At 43.4% G+C, this 19,369-nt stretch overlaps 1 protein-coding gene across 5 annotated transcripts in view; it reads right to left on the bottom strand.

The window, feature by feature from the left end:
• kif26ba (kinesin family member 26Ba) overlaps positions 1-19,369 on the bottom strand; it is a 101,364-nt gene that overhangs the window by 56,930 nt on the left and 25,065 nt on the right. For all 5 annotated transcript variants that reach the window (XM_072699020.1, XM_072699017.1, XM_072699018.1 and 2 more), the window contains one exon: positions 2,551-3,042. In XM_072699020.1, the coding sequence (XP_072555121.1) occupies positions 2,551-3,042 (492 nt within the window). The remainder of the gene's footprint in view (positions 1-2,550; positions 3,043-19,369) is intronic.

Raw genomic sequence — 19,369 nt, 5'->3', positions numbered from 1 at the left:
GTAATACGTGTAACTTCCTGTTATGCTGAAGCATTGCTGTGTAACTTCCTGTTATGCTGAAGCATTGCTGTGTAACTATCTGTTATGCTGAAGCATTGCTATCCTAATTGAACGGTCGATTCTCCGGTAACTAAACCTTTCTTAAAGCCGAATTCCTGTCACGCTCACTTCAACATTGAGATATGTACTCATTACCCATTTCCTGTTATTTTCATTATGCAAACTTATATGCTAACCATGGAAGCTAGCTAGCTAACACAGGCCAGTCAGATCAAAGTCCCATAAGATGACTAATTGCACAAATTTAATGATGTATGCCTGCCTTCAGTTTGCAAGCAAAATTTTCCTTTTCATTTTGTTCACGAACATCCACCTTAATGAAATAAGACATGCAGGATTATCGGCTCATAATGTGCTGGATCTCTTTAGCTCCAGGATTTGTTTGGTTTTCTGTGAATTCCTGTCTCCTGATGCACTGTGAATGCAGGACTTAGTTTCCTCACAGCCTCTAGGGCACCAGATGGGTCAAATCACTGGCGGCCCAAGAGCATGTAGCCTTGCACCGAAATTTAATAGCAAGAGTTGTTATGTTGTGTCGAAGGGGGTTTAATAGCAAATGTAAATAGCCGCTACAGAAACCAGGATTCTCTTCAGCCTAACAGAATAAGATGCCCAGGAGCCTTTAGGTTTTACACATGTAAGTTTGTCCAGTGAAAGGGCAAAGATCACTGATGTGGCTTCTTCTTCAAATACATGCCATGTGACCTTTATGATAGAGGAATGCTGCACTTTTTCTGCACTTTTTCATGTACTTATACAGGAAGTTTGGCCGTATGTTAATTCACCAGCTGCTCTGCAGGAAAATCATCTCTAGATTCATCAAATAATCTCAATGAATGGCAGCATAGCTCATATGAATACCAACAGAGCAATTCCTCAACATCTGCAAAACAAATCTCCAAGGCAACATGTTCAATAACCAGTCTTGGCTACATATGCTAAAGGATGAGGTTTTAAAAACAGATGCTAAGATCTGACACTGAAGCCTCCACTCTAGCAGGTGACATAGGTCTGTCACAACTATTCTCACTCTCCCTTCTTTCTCTCCTAAACCCACATTATCTCTACTGCCACCTGTCTCTGTAATTTTGCATAATTGGTCATTATCATTCAAACACTCCTGAGCTTGCAAAATGTGCACTACTGACAGGACGACCTTGTAGAGGATACACCATGACCTTGTGAATAAGAGCCACTGAGGCTTCATCACCCCAGTTAATATTGTTCATTCCTAATGAATCACATCACATGTGGCTATCAGTCAATGAGCATGTCTGGAGAGCCACAGCCTGACCATGTACTACAGTATCATTAAACCCTTATCTGTCTATCGCTTGTTTTTTTTTTTAATTCACCTCTCTGTGGTTCTCTCCTGGTCATGTTTGCCTTGCCAGCCCATCTTTATCTCAGCAGCCTGGGCCTTCCAGTCGTAGGCTAACACTCCCCAAGGTTATCACACCCTGCACCCTAATTACTTGGTCAGGCTGTAGAGGTGGTAGACGCAGCTGAACTGGTAAAGGCCATATTTGATTATTCACATTTGACTAAGGAGACTGGATCTGCCTTCCTAATAGCAGGAGCAATTTACACACATTTTGTTTCTTTGTGGAATACCGTTGCCTTAAGCATAGTCTGAGTGCAAAGCTATTAACATCCTTCTCAGTCACAGAAAGACAAAGCGATGGAAACAAGGCCATCATTTGCATTCAGTTTGCAGGGTTTCCCCAGTTCCTGGAATAGGCTGCCTGTCCACAAAGAACATGTGCTGGATAAGGAGATGCTGAATATGGATAGATGTCCAAATAAATATCACCAGATGTTGCAATAATCAAGGCTAGACATACACATGGACTAACCCCAAGTTGCAGATTGTCCATTTTATCTTATAGGTAGGGCCCCAGAAATGACTTTAGCCCCCCCCCCCCACCAAAATTAATTTCCAATACAGTTCATACTAATGCTAGAGAAATGCCCACAAATCACATAGAGACAATCTATAAAAAGGAGACACACAGTAGCACTGGCATATTAATAAACTTCCAAACAGGGTTTCCAGCACCTAGAAGGTCTACTGCTCTATATTTAGTCCAAGCTCTACTGAAGTAAGTATATGGGGAGCCAGTCAACTCATCCGGCATCTCCGATGTTAATCAAATAATAATTAGAATGCACTCTAACCCCAGCAGGGCTCCATCCCTGAAGGACCAGCCAGGCATCCAGCAGGGAAGCACATAGCCAGCTGTAGCAGGGGGTTCCAGGCTGTGAAATGTACACAGCAACGTGTCCATGCAGGAGGTGAGACTCTTCTATGGAAACCTGGGACTTATACATGCTGTGAAATAGGTCTGGCTGCCTTCCAGTCAAATGCTTATATAATTTAGGAGGTGTTAGAATTCTGAGGATTTGAGGTTTTCATTTGGGGGAGACATGTTGCTTAATTGTGCTGAATAATAAGAATGAAATGCTGTGACGATGACAATGATCACATACCTGATATGGGTAAAGAGTGACACCATTGGCACAGGACATGGACCAGTTGGTATCCAGATACAGGGGTGGCTGTGTGGCCCCTGAGCTGACGATGTTCCCGTTGCCATTGCTCAGGCCGGGGGGGTGGGGCTTGGTCACATGATCAGGAGAGCCGTTCTTCTTGTCCACCCTGCTACCCACACCCAAGCTGTTCGGTTTGGACCCGTGTTTGGTATGGCCGGGGCCAGCTCCGGGGGCTGAGGTGGAAGAGCCAGCGCTTGGGAGGTGAGCCCAGTCGCGGGGCGTGGCTCCCCGGTGGCCGGCTGGCCCCGGGGGCGAGCCGGGGGACCTATCATTCTGCTCCAGGGTGAGGACCATGTGGACAGCCTCCTGCTTCAGCTGGCTGAGGTGGGTGGCGCAGACGTCGCAGCGGCTGTCCCGCTCGCTCCAGGCCTTGCGTGTGCTGTTGGGGACCTGGAGCTTATCATGGAGTAGCAAGGGGAACGAGGGGTCCTGCAGGATAGAGAGAGAGCGAAAGAGAGAGAGAGACGGGGGCCATTAGAGACAGAGAGCTGACCTCCACCATCGAGCTCCTGTGGTGTTTGATGTGCAGTTTCCTGTTTTATTGTCATGAGGGGACATAGAAAGCAGTGACTGATGGAGGAAAAAGGCAGAACTATGTTGTGGAAAACATAGTTAAGAGCTCAGTATGATTCCTGTCCCATAAAACACACGTAAACCCTCTGGTGACGAGAAGTGCAAGAATGTGAAGGAAAAAACTGAATCAATAGGAAGGGAACTAGTGAGAAATACCCAGTTCTGATAATTACAGCCCGTTTTTAAGGACGACCTGCTAAAACCACTACCCAAACAATGCAAGTATCACAAGAAATGTACTGCTTTAAAATTCACACATTTTCAGCTATTTTTGCTCTGCACCTGCCCAGTGCCTCCTACCCATCTTTGGTAAAAAAAAAAAAAAAAAGTTTTTTTTCATTATTGTTCTCTAATTAGATTATATTTCTTTCTTAAGTTTGCACGACATGATTGTCGTGATAGTGACCCCATGGGTGAGGTGACACTAATGGTGAGGCTGAGGCGGAGAAGGCATTGTAGAGCTACTCTATTTCCATTCACCATCACATTTTGCTACCGTTTATTCGCATAGGGCTCATAGAGCTGTTCGACCTTACCAAAAAACATGATCATGATTACTTTTGGTCAATACTGAGATCACGATTATTTAACGAGATTACTCATTGACGTTGGAAATATCTTGCATTTGTTAAATTTATTTAAAAATTTCTCTTTTTAACAGTAGATTTCCAGGAGCTCTGGCCAATTGGGCTGGAAAGGGTGCGCTGGATTTATAATGCAAGACAAAACGGAGTATCATTGCAAAACGAAATGTGGCACAATAATCATTTTATCTAGATTATTTTGCTTTTATAATCGCTGGAAGCCAAAATCATAATTGAATGCAATTTAGAAATGTCAATTAATATAACAGCTTGTCTTTGAACTGTGGAAAGAAATCTGAGTTCCCAACAGAAACTTGTGCAATCCTGGGGAGCTATGCACACTACTCTAGAGGTGTAAGTCTAGAGTAATAGTTATGGTGCCACCTTATTCTGTATTCACTTTTGCTAAAGGAATCAGCATAATCACTCTGTTTAGCACACGACAACTCTGAGATTACAGGATCTCATTTCTTTGAGCTTGGACTGGCGCACCGTCAAGCTTGCACCCTGCCTCACGCCCCTGTGCATCCTGGGATAGCAGCCAGAGTGACTGCGACAATGTATTAGATAAGCTGCTTAAAAAACGGATGAATGGTTCCCTTTTTCTGTATCTGCTATTTTGCCGCATCATTCATTATAGGGTGATATCGCTTGGTGGAAATACGGAACTGACATTTTCACTGGTTTTGTAAAAATGCTGAAGTGGCTTAGAGGTTCCAATTGAAACTGCATGACATATTTGCAAAATAGTAATATTCACTAATTTTCTCTTCATTATGCAATTTCCAATTACCCACATTTAATGTATCGTCACACTCCTGTGGGTAGGAGTATTTCATGTAGGCGTAGCTCTTAATTATGTTTTAAACCGTAGTAGAACAGACTGAAATATAGAGATATACGTCAAATATTCAATCGAGTGTAATTACATGCTTCAATGACTTATAAACGCACACTTTCTCTTCATAAATCACGCGCTGCACAACTGCAACTTTATGCATTTTGTATCATCTTTCCTATCATCTCAAGAAATAGCACGCTTCTGAGACCAGAAGACAGGTCAAATAAAAATAAATCACCCCAACAAATTACCAGGGTTGCGAAATCTCCAGTGTCTGGGGAATATTTTGTATACAATAGTAAATGAATCTGAAAGTTCATCTGCTCTGCAGATTTAAGATAACCAATATTCAATATCCCCATGACCTGAACCTGGATAAGCGCTGGAGAATGGATGGATATTTAATATCACACTGCACTCCAAGTGCTGTAAAATATGGGTTAATACCACAAAATATAATTATTTCTATGGTCAAGACCACAATTCATCAAAACCGAAAGCACTATGATTTAATTATCAGAAGTGGCTATTAATATAGACAATCATAATGAGTGATATATTCTTACTTAACTTACTTAAATTTTCTCAGAGCAAGCTCCTATATTTTTATATTTCACGGTAATGTATAACAGCAATCTTGGCCAGTAGTGAGTCTTCAACTCAAACTTCCAAGCGAAAGACAGAGACTCTAACTGCTAATAGCCAAGGCCTGTTTCTCAGGTGTCCATCACTATGGAATTATTGTTGCATAATTACCGGATTAGGTTCAGTGGACCAAAAAACGTTTTGTTATTGCAGTTAAGAGCTTCCTTCATGGCCAATTAGGATTCATGCTACTTTTCAGTCCCTTTCTCAAAGACAGTAGACAGTCACACACACCTCTCCAGATGGGAGAGGGGTCACCCCAGGTGACCTAAAGGTTGGTGCCTGAGGTCTCCTATTCCTGTTTCTTCCTGAAGAGACTTAACACCGAAGCTCCACAGTGAACCAATTAGTGCCTCTTTCACAGGCCAAGGGGTCAAATTAAAAATTTCATTCCTGCTGTTGGTATAAATCTACAGCCTACATTTACCCCAGAAGGGCCCCAACTGCTCCCTCATTGGCTCACTGCTTGGCTCCTTCTTATCAGACCAGCTGACAACGATTCATGATGGGAGACAGCAGGCTTTGTTTCATATACTGTCTCTTCCGGTGCTGTAAACGCAACATCCTATGTGACATGTACAGTTTATAAATATTTTGAAAGTCCTTGCTGACAGTAATGGAGAAGGAGAACCACTCATAGCACATACGGGGACAGGTTTCCAGAGTGAAATCACAGCGACATTGTTTATCATCAGCCCACAACCACAGAGGTATGAAGTGACCCAGTGTCAGGTTCTCAGCCTTAAATTTCATCGATGAGGAACACACCACCTATCACGCTCTGCCTGTCTGGTCCTGTAGAAATGGCTACTGCTTGCTTGCGAAATAGAGTCTCTGTGATACAGTCACCCGCGCGCGCACAGTCATCCGCGCGCACAGTCACCCAAGTGCACGCAGTCACCCAGGCACGCGCAGTCACCCAGGCACGCAGTCATCCGCGTGCACGCACAGTCACCCAAGCGCGCAGTCACCCAGGCACGCGGTCATCCGCGCGCACGCACAGTCACCCAAGCACGCACAGTCACCCAAGCGCGCAGTCACCCAGGCACGCGGTCATCCGCGCGCACGCACAGTCACCCAAGCGCACACTTTCACCTAAACACAAATGTCTCACTGTGTGTCCTGAATGTTCCCTTTGCTTCTGATGTCCAAACCTGTGATACTGATATCACGTTAATATTAAAATTATTACTATTACTTTATTGTTAGGGTGATGTCAAAATATGGAAGAATAACATCCAATAGCCTAACCAAAGTTTAAGCTTATAAAAGCACTGCTGATTTGCTCTACTATTTCAGTATATACCACACTAAATGCAATAAATATGACTATTTTTTCTGCATAATATCATTGAACTTATGTAAAATTGCAAGCAGAAAACTACATTTTTCAGTTTTTTAAAAACTGGGCATATTAATGTCATGCATCTGTAATCTAAATTTAAACAGTAGGTGAAAACAATTGGTTGCTGTTTGGTCAATGGAAGGACTCAACAAAGTGGTTCTGACATTGTTGCCTCATTAGTATTCAGAGGGGCCACAAGGAATAAGGGGTTTGTAGCAGGACTGTAATTACTAGAGCAATTTATCCGTCGCCTTTAATTATCAAATCAGTCCTATCAAAACCTTATGAATCTTAAAGTGCCTTTCCTTGCTGACTGTGACTGATACGTTTAAAAAGAACAGACACAAACTGGCGCAAACAATCTATCCAAAGTGTACTTGATTTATGCCTTAAAAGGTCTCTGGTATAATATCAACATAAATATTTATTTAAAAAATCCAGGAAGTCAGCCTGCCTGTACAGAGGGGACAGCCAATCCAGAGTTGGTCATCGGTAGCCTGGAATGTGTTTTAGGATCTAGAATGACAAGCTAACCCCCCCCACTCGCACATTATAGCAGGAAACGCCATCTGGGAATCCGTTACCATAGACACAGCAAACACAAACGAGGATAGATGTTTGCCATTTTTGCCATTACTTGAAATAGACTGTTAAATGATGGTGAAATGCACCAGCCTTGGCTTATAGAGAACTGTCTCAGTCGACCAAGCAGGTGATATCCCACAAAAAAAAACCCTGAATAATTCATTGCGCAGCAGTTCTCCATGAGCTATGACTAACAAAATGCATCTAAATAAATTTGACATTTCATCAAAATGCTTATAATCCATTTGGCTGTTTGGGTGTTAGAGTCTGCATTCATAGAGATATTATATTACTATATAATGATGGCTGGGGTCAAACGCGTTTAAACATTCAGTTTATTTTTTTGTTTTGATTAATCTCACTCGATAGCTTTTGGCTGTCCACACATTAATGTTAATGAGGTGTCGCCCGGCCACAGATCCCTAAGTGTTGAATCGCAGAGGGAAAAGAAAACATTAGTTGTGCCTCCCGGTCCTTGACGTGAAAGCAAACGAAAACCCCGCAGACAAAAACTGCGTTTGGCTGCCTGAAAGTCGTCTACAATTATTAAGATATTCCAAGGGGGGAGGGGGGTAGCAGGCTATTACTAAGCCTTTTATGAAAATACTTAAGTTAATAATACTACCCACAGCTGCTATGGCTGAATCAATTAGTGTGCTTGTGCTGTGGACGTCCTGCTGTGCTGATACACTGAGAGATGTGGTCAAAGGTGAAGCCCCACAGAATGCTTCCAAAGCACAAGGTATACAGTACTGTAACTTAGGGGCGTAATTAATAGCGTGCATTCAAAGAAAGTTTATTGTCCGTTTGAATGAAAGTTTAATTGAATGGCATGTGATTAACTTCACCGTGACTTCCTGTAAGCTTAAAATTAACAGCCCAGAGTTTAGACGGCTTATTTAAAAAGCATTAACTAAGGTCGGTATCTGGGGATGGAGAACATGATTATATTTAATGTATATAATGGCAGTAAAAATATAAGCATTCCGTTCATATCTGACTTTACACGTTCTCTATGGAGAAGGAACGCAGGAGGAAAATGATGATCCATCTCTTTGGGTCATACCTGGAATCCCATTCCTGCGAAATTCAGTTTCTCACGAACCATTAATTTTGTGTACTGGTATCGTGTGTTGGCCCCCGGAGACTAATACTATAACTTAATCAAAGACATTGACATAACGCACTGTGGTCTTCCTCATCGTCACTGGTGTTATATGTTCTTACTCTCTACTGGATGGTCATTACTTATTTGTAACTTGACCGCATCATGAATCTGTTCATCATCACCCGCCGTTACTGTCTGCTGTCTCTCCAGTTTGCACAGAAGAGCGTTTCCCTCTTCTGCTTTTTACACTTGCATCTGCTTATCTGAAATGGATAATGATTATAATTAAGATCTGCCTAGAGACAGGTGCACACTTTCTATATCATTTGTGGCATGGAGTTCCCCCGTCATAAAATCTTAATTAAAAACAGCATCTCCCAGTGTCCACACCTACGCATATAACCTAGCGTTATATAGCAATTACACATGACAGGCTTCAGAAAACTACCTTGAGACTGGAGAGTACTGTCCTCCAACAACCAGCCTGTCAGTCTCTATGCTGACCGTTTTCAGCGCTCCTTACAGCCCAGAATGAAGAGCAGTACAGAACAGATGGATGCAGCACAGAATGCTGATTTCTCCCACCTGAAATGGACTATCAAGCACAGATTGTGTCAGAAGGGATTTTGAATTCCTCACTCTGGCCTGGGGGGGCTCTCACTTGCCCGTAACAGAAAGACTCCCCGTCTGGTGAGAGGACTTGCGTCATTATTGGAAAACATCAAAGTTCCCGGCACAATAGTCCTATCTAAGTTGATTAGGGAATAGCTACTTTTCATATTGTGATCCTGAGAAGACGGTAAGTGGCATGGGACTGAGCCGCTCCTTTGAACAGCAGACTGCCACAGTGCCTGTCCTATTTTCCCCACTACCGAGTTTGTCCTCATTTCGTTCACCTCATTTCAATGTTAACGAAAGGTGAAAACCCCCCCGCAATCCCCCACGCTTCCTCCTTCCATAAATGAGACTGCCGCCAAGGTCCACAGCAAATTAAATACTGGCTGTTCATTTAAAACCGAATCTTGTCTCCTACCAGGAGAAGGTTGCAGGTTAATGGGTTTGGGGGGGGCGGGGGGGCGGCAGCTCAAAACTGATGTTATTTGTGACAGTGAAAGATAACAGCATATTTTTTTTATATCCATCTTACATCAGTGTCCTTCTATAAATAATGAGGTAACTCTTTACATTAACTGCACCTTCCTAATGCATTTATTAAGCATTCATAGAACATTCATAAGCACAATGTATGTATACCTTAATATCATAACATACCTTAGCAGCATTAATATATTTTAATAACAAACATTATATGATAATAACAAGCATTATGATCATATAATCATATAATGTTTGTTATTAATGTATATTAAAGCTGTCAAGGTATTTAGGATGTTAAGGTGTGCTTACATGCTGCTTATGAATGTTCTATGAATGCATTATGATGGTGCAGTTAAGGCAAAGTGTTACAAAGCATTTACAGCAATCCATCTTCAACCACCAAATTATTCCATTCCAAAATGCAAAACAGTTTTGATTTCATATTTTGAGCAACTATTTTTCTGAAACATTTATTATGAATGTGTTCATTTAAAAGTGTATTTTAACATCTGTATAATCTTTAAAATCCTAAAATCTAAAAAGCTATCTTTGAAAGTTCAGCTGCCTTAAGTAATTACAGTCATGTTTTATGTCCATAGAACCGATATAAAGCTGTATGATCAATTATTTCACCTATCAAACGTGAATCTGCAGTTATTTAACTTTCACAGGCCTGCAAATAATACACAATGACTTTAATGATTATGATTTTTGCCATTATTACAGAAGCCTGGTTTCAAGAAAAAACATTTCAGTTTATTTTCCTACATACGTAAGAACTCATTTAGACAATAGGGTCTTCTTTTTTTCTCTCTTCATTTTTGAGAAAGTTCAAAGTTCATTACAAACGTCTTTGTACCGTACATTCTAGGCCAACCTCTTTAGAGCTTTCCAACCTCCTGATGTCTATGGACTAGTTTACGGAGCACAGAAATGTCACAAACCGGTAAAACAGGCGAAGTTGTTCCAATAAAACTTGTGGAGTTTACGCAATGTGTACTGACAAATCGCGTGTGTTCTGGGATCACGAGGCAATGCAGGTAATACACAGGTTGGGTGGCAATTCTCTCCTCAGTTTTCTGTAGCCCGGAGGTTGGGACCCCCTAACCTACATGATTAACTCAACAAAATGTGCCCTCAGGTATACAAAAGAAGCTATTCTTATGTGTAAGTCAACGTGAAATGTTTTACCTTAGGCAATTATCCCATATAAACAAATATCCATCTCTTGAGAGATCCCCCATCCCACAATTCCCTGCCCTATTTACCCAACTCTGCCGGCTGTCTGCCATGTGTTGTGCTTTGAGGACAAGCTTCCATTGATGAGGAATACAGGCCTCTCAGTCAAACCAGCAGCATTTATTTGGTTTTGGGACCTCCCATCCACCAGGGGCAGAACAGCATCAAATAGGGTGCCAATTATCTCCTCAGCACTCAGGCCAGACATTGGTAGGAGCCCAATGGACCCATTCACCTACCCTTCCAGAAATCTGCATCTCTTTTCCATCTTTCTACATTTTTATTTACAATTTGAAGGTAATTTTTCCTTTTTCACTAACACACGTTAACAGTCAGATATGATCAAAAGAAAATTCAAACCGTTTCTTGGCTGTTTGCTTGACAAACTGACGGTGAGGAATTTAAGCTACCTTGAACTTCAGCTGGAATATATGTGAGTTTTGGGGCAAAGTGTTCTCTGCCGCATAAAGACAACCTTGTTATAGGAAAACGAATACTAATGAGCATGGCGAATCAGGTACAGGGAATAACCTATTTCAGGGGCTACAGGGAGCACACATGGTCTGAACTGACATGAGTTGCTGCATGAGCGCTATCCAGCTGCATGATTTATTTTCCTCTGGCATGTTTTCATTTTCCCCTTCTAAGGAAAACAGGACCAAGAAAAACAGACAAGCTCTCGCTCGCAAATAACCGATATGCGGGGAAAAAAACGTGCGGTCGTGCAGGTTCAGGTATGGGAAAGTCAAAAGCCCCCTTTGATAAGATCCAAAAGCCTCATTACAGATACGATGTCACCCATCCAGCATGTAATAAAATGCGTCTGTTTGGTTTGTATCCCGATCCAATTTCGCTCTGAATGAGAGAGCAATAAAATCAACAGGCTGCCTCCACCAAAGTGAGGGGCCCCGTTACTCAGAATGAGAGGAGGGGCCCCGTCACTCAGAATGAGAGGAGGGGCCACTGCCAAAAAAGACAAACAGAAAAGAAAACTGAAAGGAGAGTGGGGTCTTAAAATAACCAGGAGACGCAAAACCCAAACAAGGACGCTGAAACCGGGCAGGAAACCCACACCGATGATTCTCCATCAAGGGCCTGGAGCTGCGCATCAAGGGCCTGGAGCTGCGCATCAAGGGCCTGGAGCTGCGCATCAAGGGCCTGGAGCTGCGCATCAAGGGCCTGGAGCTGCGTATCAAGGGCCTGGAGCTGCGCATCAAGGGCCTGGAGCTGCGTATCAAGGGCCTGGAGCTGCGCATCAATGGCCTGGAGCTGCGCATCAAGGGCCTGGAGCTGCGCATCAAGGGCCTGGAGCTGCGCATCAAGGGCCTGGAGCTGCGCATCAAGGGCCTGGAGCTGCGCATGATCCTGCTTTCAGTTTACTATGATCTCTGAAATGCTCACTACTTTAATACTAGTACTCATTCACGTTAATTTTATAATAATTTTATAATTCCACATGCCGTTCAGTGTGTTCCTTTCCTTGTTCTTCCTGGAACAGAATTGAGGCTCACCGTGAATTAACTAATTGATTGATTGATTGATTGATTAATGCCTTTATTTGAATTGCACAAGGTACAACGAAGCTGGAAGACTATTGTCAGTGCAAGAAAGAAAGCAAGAAGGAAAAGGAAAAGAAAAAAGAGGAAGGATATAAAAATCAGGTACTGGGTAGGATGCATTTATGTACAGCACATAATTATATATGGAATTATAGGACAGGTATTAAGTCATTGAGCTCACATTTTAGTTTTTTATACATATCTTTAGATTTTCTTTATATTATAATATAAGTTCAGTTTTAAATAGTTATATTGTTGATTCTTCTTAATTCCAATCAAACCAATCATATGACGATTTCATGTCATGTGACAGGCCCAGTTTGGGGGTTCAGTGGAAGGCACTGTCGCCTGGCATTGGTCCCTGTGTCACACAGGTTTCCCCTGGAGGCTCTGCTCTCTCCCCGCAGTACAAAGACACGCAGTTATGCCAATTGGCATCTTTAAAATGCCTGTAGCATGCAAATGTGTGACCCCCTCTGACCTTCTCCATGATAAGTGGCTGGAAAATGGATGAACTTCATAAACAGGAATATATAGTGGGTAAGTATAGTATAGCAGTTTAGTAAAATAGTAATGGTCATTGAGGATTGGAATAGCAGATTGATTGTATCACATAACCACTTGTGCACAACCAAATAAACAGAAAGATATTTTCTCAATAGGAGGATATTTTGTATTAGTACTGACAGACTGAACACAATTTCCACATATACAGCTTTTTAAACAATGTTTTCCATTTGATACTGTGCTGATAAATGTACTTACTGTTTTCTAAATATACTGTAGCAGGCAAGTTATTTATAAGAAGCAGTACGTGGCGGAATTCAGCAGATCGAGTTACATTGGTGTGTGCCAAAAACAACAAGCGATTAAGATAACTTATTTTACCCCTCGTACTAAAGCCAGCTATTTCTTGTCAGAGTGTCACATCATTATCAACACAAAATGACTTGTCTAGAAGAGGCAGATCATGACAAGAAGAGGATATGTTACAGCAAAAACTGCTTGGCCGTTCCTTGCAAAGGTCGAACAGATGCTACTGACAATGTCAGCTAAAGTATTCAAAATACAATAAAATAACTGCTTTTTCAGGCAAATATTTGCAGAAAATTCACTTAAATGTTTTGTTGGCTAAGCTTACATCCACAAGCACAGAACAGAACATTCTAAGGTGCATATAGAAGCACCAGCCTATGGGGAAATGGGAAATATTACAGAGAACCAAGGAGGAAAACAGATCGTAATGACAAGTGTACGCTAGCAATAACAATATAGATCTTTAAAACTTCTCATGTGTAATAGATTTGGAAATTTATGGAACATAGTTTTAGCTATGCATGTTTCCATTTCTTTATCTCTCAAGGCCCACAAGCTTATCATTTCTCTTATTATCTACGTTACATGGGATAAATATTCTGTAGTGCAGTAATAGTTTTAGCTCTTTGATTAACGACTGCAGTCATTCGAAGAAAATTCAATGACGTTACACTCTGACAGCACAAAAGTCAATATAAAAGTAATATACTACATGATAAAACAATTCAGAGTTTGTTGCAGGACAAACTTCTTCTATAAACACTGAGCATATGAATCGATGTGTTGTGAAGGAGACCGTTAGCCACAGTTTCTAGCTGTGAGTTAATTTAATTGTGGAAATGGCTATACAATGCATTAAGCTTAATAGATGTTTAAATTCTTACACCTGCTTGGAGTTAAATGTCCATTCCAATCCAGAGTTTTCTCCAAAGTTCACTTACTCTGACTGGTATTCAGAGAGACAGATTTAATACATAAGAGTAGTTAAATAAATCACGTCTTTGTGCTTTGTGGCATATTCGAATTACACTGTGTGTATTTCACAATGGCTTTATTGTGGTGTCAAAATCAGCACTGTCACGAAATTGCACTGTATACATAAATGTCTATGTGTATTTTATCATAATGCACTGGAAATATATTAACTAAAGTCTGTATGTCAGGTCCATCTTCCTGAGGGTTTCTACATGTACTCCAGTTTCCTCTTACAGTCCAAAAGCATGCATCCACAGTCCAAAAGCATGCATCCACAGTCCAAAAGCATGCATCCCACCCATGTTGTTTCCCTGCCTCCTGTCCTGTGCTTCCTGTCGTAACCCCCAGGCCCACAACAATCCAGCAGTGGGTGAGGAGATACAGAGGATGGATGGATGGATGGATCCAAATACGTCAACCAATGACTGTTATTCTTGAATGATTTTAATGAGTTATCAATCAACCCATTTAGTTGACTTTGAACCAACTGCAAAAGGCAGAGGACAAAATGCAAGGATTACACTGGATGGGTTACTTGTCAACAGAGGTGGACATTTCAGGTTCAGAGAGTACAAATCCAGACCAAGATTTTGTTTCAACCAACCAGTTGAGGACTCTGTGACTCTGACTCTTTATACTCAACTGGTTGGTTGAAACAAAATCTTGGTCTGGCTCCAGCTTGCCCTGCAGAGTTGCAACACCAACTACATTTAATTACTTGGCAACCAGATTCAAAGACATTATTAAGCTTAATCTTTGTGTCCCACACCTAACAGGGACGGTTGTAGCTGTAACACAGTTGTAACAGTATAACAAAATAATACCTGCAGCTGGAAAGAGCAACAGTTGCTCATTTAATCCTTTTGTGCCCTGATATAGAAATCCTGCTAGAACATGTGAAGTCGTGTGTATATCACCTTGGGGTACCTGCCTGAGCATACTGCTATGCTTAGAACCAGGGATGGCGTTATCTGAGCATACTGCTATGCTTAGAACCAGGGATGGCGTTATCTGAGCATACTGCTATGCTTAGAACCAGGGATGGGGTTATCTGAGCATACTGCTATGCTTAGAACCAGGGATGGGGTTATCTGAGCATACTGCTATGCTTAGAACCAGGGATGGGGTTGTCTGAGCATACTGCTATGCTTAGAACCAGGGATGGGGTTATCTGAGCATACTGCTATGCTTAGAAGCAGGGATGGCGTTATCTGAGCATACTGCTATGCTTAGAACCAGGGATGGCGTTATCTGAGCATACTGCTATGCTTAGAACCAGGGATGGGGTTATCTGAGCATACTGCTATGCTTAGAACCAGGGATGGCATTATCTGAGCATACTGCTATGCTTAGAACCAGGGATGGGGTTATCTGAGCATACTGCTATGCTTAGAACCAGGGATGGGGTTATCTGAGCATACTGCTATGCTTAGAACCAGGGATGGCGTTATCTGAGCATACTGCTATGCTTAGAACCAGGGATGGGGTTATCTGAGCATACTGCTATGCTTAGAACCAGGGATGGCGTTATCTGAGCATACTGCTATGCTTAGAACCAGGGATGGGGTTATCTGAGCATACTGCTATGCTTAGAACCAGGGATGGCGTTATCTGAGCATACTGCTATGCTTAGAACCAGGGATGGCGTTATCTGAGCATACTGCTATGCTTAGAACCAGGGATGGGGTTATCTGAGCATACTGCTATGCTTAGAACCAGGGATGGGGTTATCTGAGCATACTGCTATGCTTAGAACCAGGGATGGGGTTATCTGAGCATACTGCTATGCTTAGAACCAGGGATGGCGTTATCTGAGCATACTGCTATGCTTAGAACCAGGGATGGGGTTATCTGTAGGGGCTTCCTGGGGAAAGCTGACTGAGCAGATTCAGCAGGGATAAATGAAAAGGAAATAAACTGGAGAGTGCACTAAATACAAATGCATCTGTTTCGGTCCAGACCTTTCTGAAAGTGACTGTATCACTGGCGGATAAAAGTTATTTAGCATTTAACTGTTGACTTGAGGTCTACAGAAACCACAGGCCCAGGGCTACTACATACAAGCTACATTAAAAGTAAATAGTAGGACTAATTTATGGTAGGTCTTGCCAAATAGGCTAGGAAGACATTGGCAACTCTTGCCTGAAGAGCAGGAAAGTATAATGGTAGGTTAAAAGAAATCACTGTTTATCCACCTGGCTCAGTGCCGGGAAACCCATTAGGCGGCCGCCTGGGGCGCCGTCTTCTGAGGGGGCGCTGAATTAGCAATTCGGGGCGACACCACCCCCCTCCCCCCCCCCCCAGCGTGAAGGGTACGCCAGTGCGCCGTCGGAAACGACGTGAAACTGGAAGGTGAGCTGCCCGTTAGCACTTTTCCGTTTTTAGTACTAATGAAATACATATAATTTGTCCTCAAAACCCACCCTGCTACTCTAAACTGAAAAAGAAAAATCACTATATCACTTTAAAAAGACATTTTTTTCTAACGGAATGACCTAGAGCAGTGTGTCCCACCCCAGGTCTCGGGGACCCACAGACGATCCACGTTTTTGCTCTCTCTCAGCTTCCTGCCCAACAGTCCACTGGACTGTCTGTGTCCCCGAATATCGGATTGGGAAACATGCAGCTGAGGACTGAATTCCAGGTGGATAAAATATGTCAAGTGCAGTAGGTGTCAGTCACACAAGGTTTGCCTCATCTGGCAGACAGCTGGCTATATGATGAGATGCTGGGATTGGCCTGTTCTACAGGCCCTAGTTAAAGCCTCCACAGGCATCTTTAAAAAAATCCATGGAGAGAGGAAGTGAGATGCTTCCTTTTGCCTTCTCCTCTCGGCCAACTACCTGCCGCGGCCAAAAAAACTGCTCGAAATCCATACTTGGCCCGCGGCACGATCCGCCCGCCGATGGGTCTCAGAAGAAGCGCGAAGAGTCGGAAACAGCCCAGAACACGGGATCCGACGCGGGAAATGGGGCCGCTCCAACAGAATGCCGGGTTCTGCTTTATCAACCTGTAATAAATTCCAGATGGCTTCCTGCAGACGGCGCGGCTCATTCTCTGGCGGGCTCAAGGCAGCATGCAGACCCAGCGAGAGTTTCTGTGTCTGCCCTCCTGTTGGACAGACGAGGTCCAGACACTCTTCCCCAGCACACGCCCAGACTCCTGGTCTATCTTGCATAGGCAGTCGGCGCAAGTCGAAAATGCCCGGGGGCTCCTGCCGCACACAGTAACGCAGGTACATTCCTCAACGCCGGAATGCGGCGACAAACACTCGCAGTGATACTAAGGCTTTTGCTCCCACGGTGAAAGAAAAAGCTGATCTCACGGCGAGCATCAAGCCTGCTGCCAGCCTCTATCAGGCGGGGGCAGAAACCTTCCCATTTATGCTCCCATGCCAGCTGAAGCAGAAACCGTCACGGGTTAAACGTGGCAAAGTGCCGCGCACATCCGGCGTCTCGAAATCGTCGTCACGGGAGCGAGACGAGAAACGCCTGGATACAAGCGGGTTCAGATCCTCTCTCTGTGACATTTTCCAGGTGAAGACAGTGTGATCGGAGGTGCGTCTGGCTCCCCCTTTTAGCCACAGACAGGTGTATCTCCGTGGGAGACGCTTCTCCCAGGATCCCGAGCAGTCGGAGCAGAAGGGAAGGTATGGCCGTGAGCACCTGCTTCAGGGGAAGCTCACACAGAGAGACCAGCACTGCCATGTGTGAGCCGGTCTTTACACTTAGCATGCAGAGAGGCGAAGCTTTGTGTTCCCCTCGCGTCGCTTGGACACAGACACTCTACATTCAAAATTATTGCCTTCCATCAAAAGTCCCATGATTCATTCATCCCGCTCTGTGACTGTTGCATGAATCTTAACAGCATAGGGGTATTAATGAGCTTCATCACGCCTGAGCACCGACAGTCAACATAAATAATGAGCAAAGCAAATGAATGAAGACTGATTTCGTTGGCGTGCAGTTTGACCATATTCATTCTCTTTTTAGCTCAGTTGATGGTCATCCGCTTAAAATCACATTTCTGTCCATGAATATTCTACAATTGCTTATCCGGTAAAGGGATGTGGTGGGTCTGTAACCTATCCACCTACCCAATCCACTGATCCTTGGGAGAGGTTTCAGAATCACTGTGACACTACTGAATAAGCATGAATGAATGGATGGATGGATGGTTGGATGGATTGCATGAAAATCATATTTAAAAACATACATGTACCTCATGACAATAGCATTCTTTATTTCCCTATATTTTGTATAAATGATTCAGTAATGTATTGCCACATCCTCTTGTCAGATGCCTTGGAGCAACTGTTGTGAAAGAGACAATGTAAAAATGAAATTAAGTAAATTGAATTTGGTGGGAATTTGCCTGCCCCAAAGAAGTTTTACAGCTGCACATAACAGTTTGCTCATTTTTTGTAGTGGACAGATCATTTTTATCGTATTTTTGATTATACAAATCTGTGTTAAGGCATCAGAAAAGCAGAGCTATGAAAATGCACAGCATGCATCTCAATGTACTGTGACACAATATTCGCTCAATGAGAAGAGTGAGTCAAGGATACATTGCAGAATTGATGGACAGATTATGGCCATTGGCTGAGTCGCTTGAAATGGCAATGGATGTGCAGACCACACACAGAGTGATGGATGAGGATGTCAGGAGACCCTTCGTGGCCGCTAGCCAACGGATGCCGGCAGAAGCGGGGGAGGAGACCCCACAGCCCCTAGACCACCATCCTGGGCGGTCCCCTCTCAGTCTTCCACGTGAGATGATCTTACTGTAAAGCTGCAAATCATTTCCTTCTCATTTACATGGCAACACTGCGCTGCCGTATTGGGGGTTGTTACCATGGAAACGCATACGGTGCACTCCAGCACTGAAGGTGATTCCGCTGCGTTGCCAGTACAGGTTGCATCCCTAAGCTCCATTTCCGGCTCAGCAAAGCAACAAGCGGACAGTTGTCACGTCAGAAGGTGACAGCATGAGCGCACCCTGTGAATAATGGACAGGCAAAGCCTACGTTTGGGCCCAGTCAGCTCTCCAACACCATGCCCCCCCATCTTGCTGCTGAAGAGGCAGCCACATTCCACAGCTCTTTCGCACCCACACCTTGCCCCAGACTAACCAATCAGAATACACTCCTGCCAGCCATGTGCTAGCCATGCCACTTTTCAGAACCACTGCATCTCTCAACCCTTGGAATCCTCCTAAATCCCTCTGTAAAGAAGCCCAGGGAGGATCATTTCGGTGCAGTTTGCTGGTTAGTTAGTTTTGTCTGTAAATGCCGCATTCCTATTGCCGCAGCCTCATGCCCTCCTCCGTGCCAAAGACGCGATTAGACAGCTGGTATTCGCGGCGCAGTGCAAAGGGCTGAGAGCG

The sequence above is a fragment of the Paramormyrops kingsleyae genome, chromosome 14 (genome assembly GCF_048594095.1).
Source record: "Paramormyrops kingsleyae isolate MSU_618 chromosome 14, PKINGS_0.4, whole genome shotgun sequence".
Taxonomy (NCBI): domain Eukaryota; kingdom Metazoa; phylum Chordata; class Actinopteri; order Osteoglossiformes; family Mormyridae; genus Paramormyrops; species Paramormyrops kingsleyae.
This window is presented reverse-complemented; position numbering and strand designations above follow the sequence as displayed.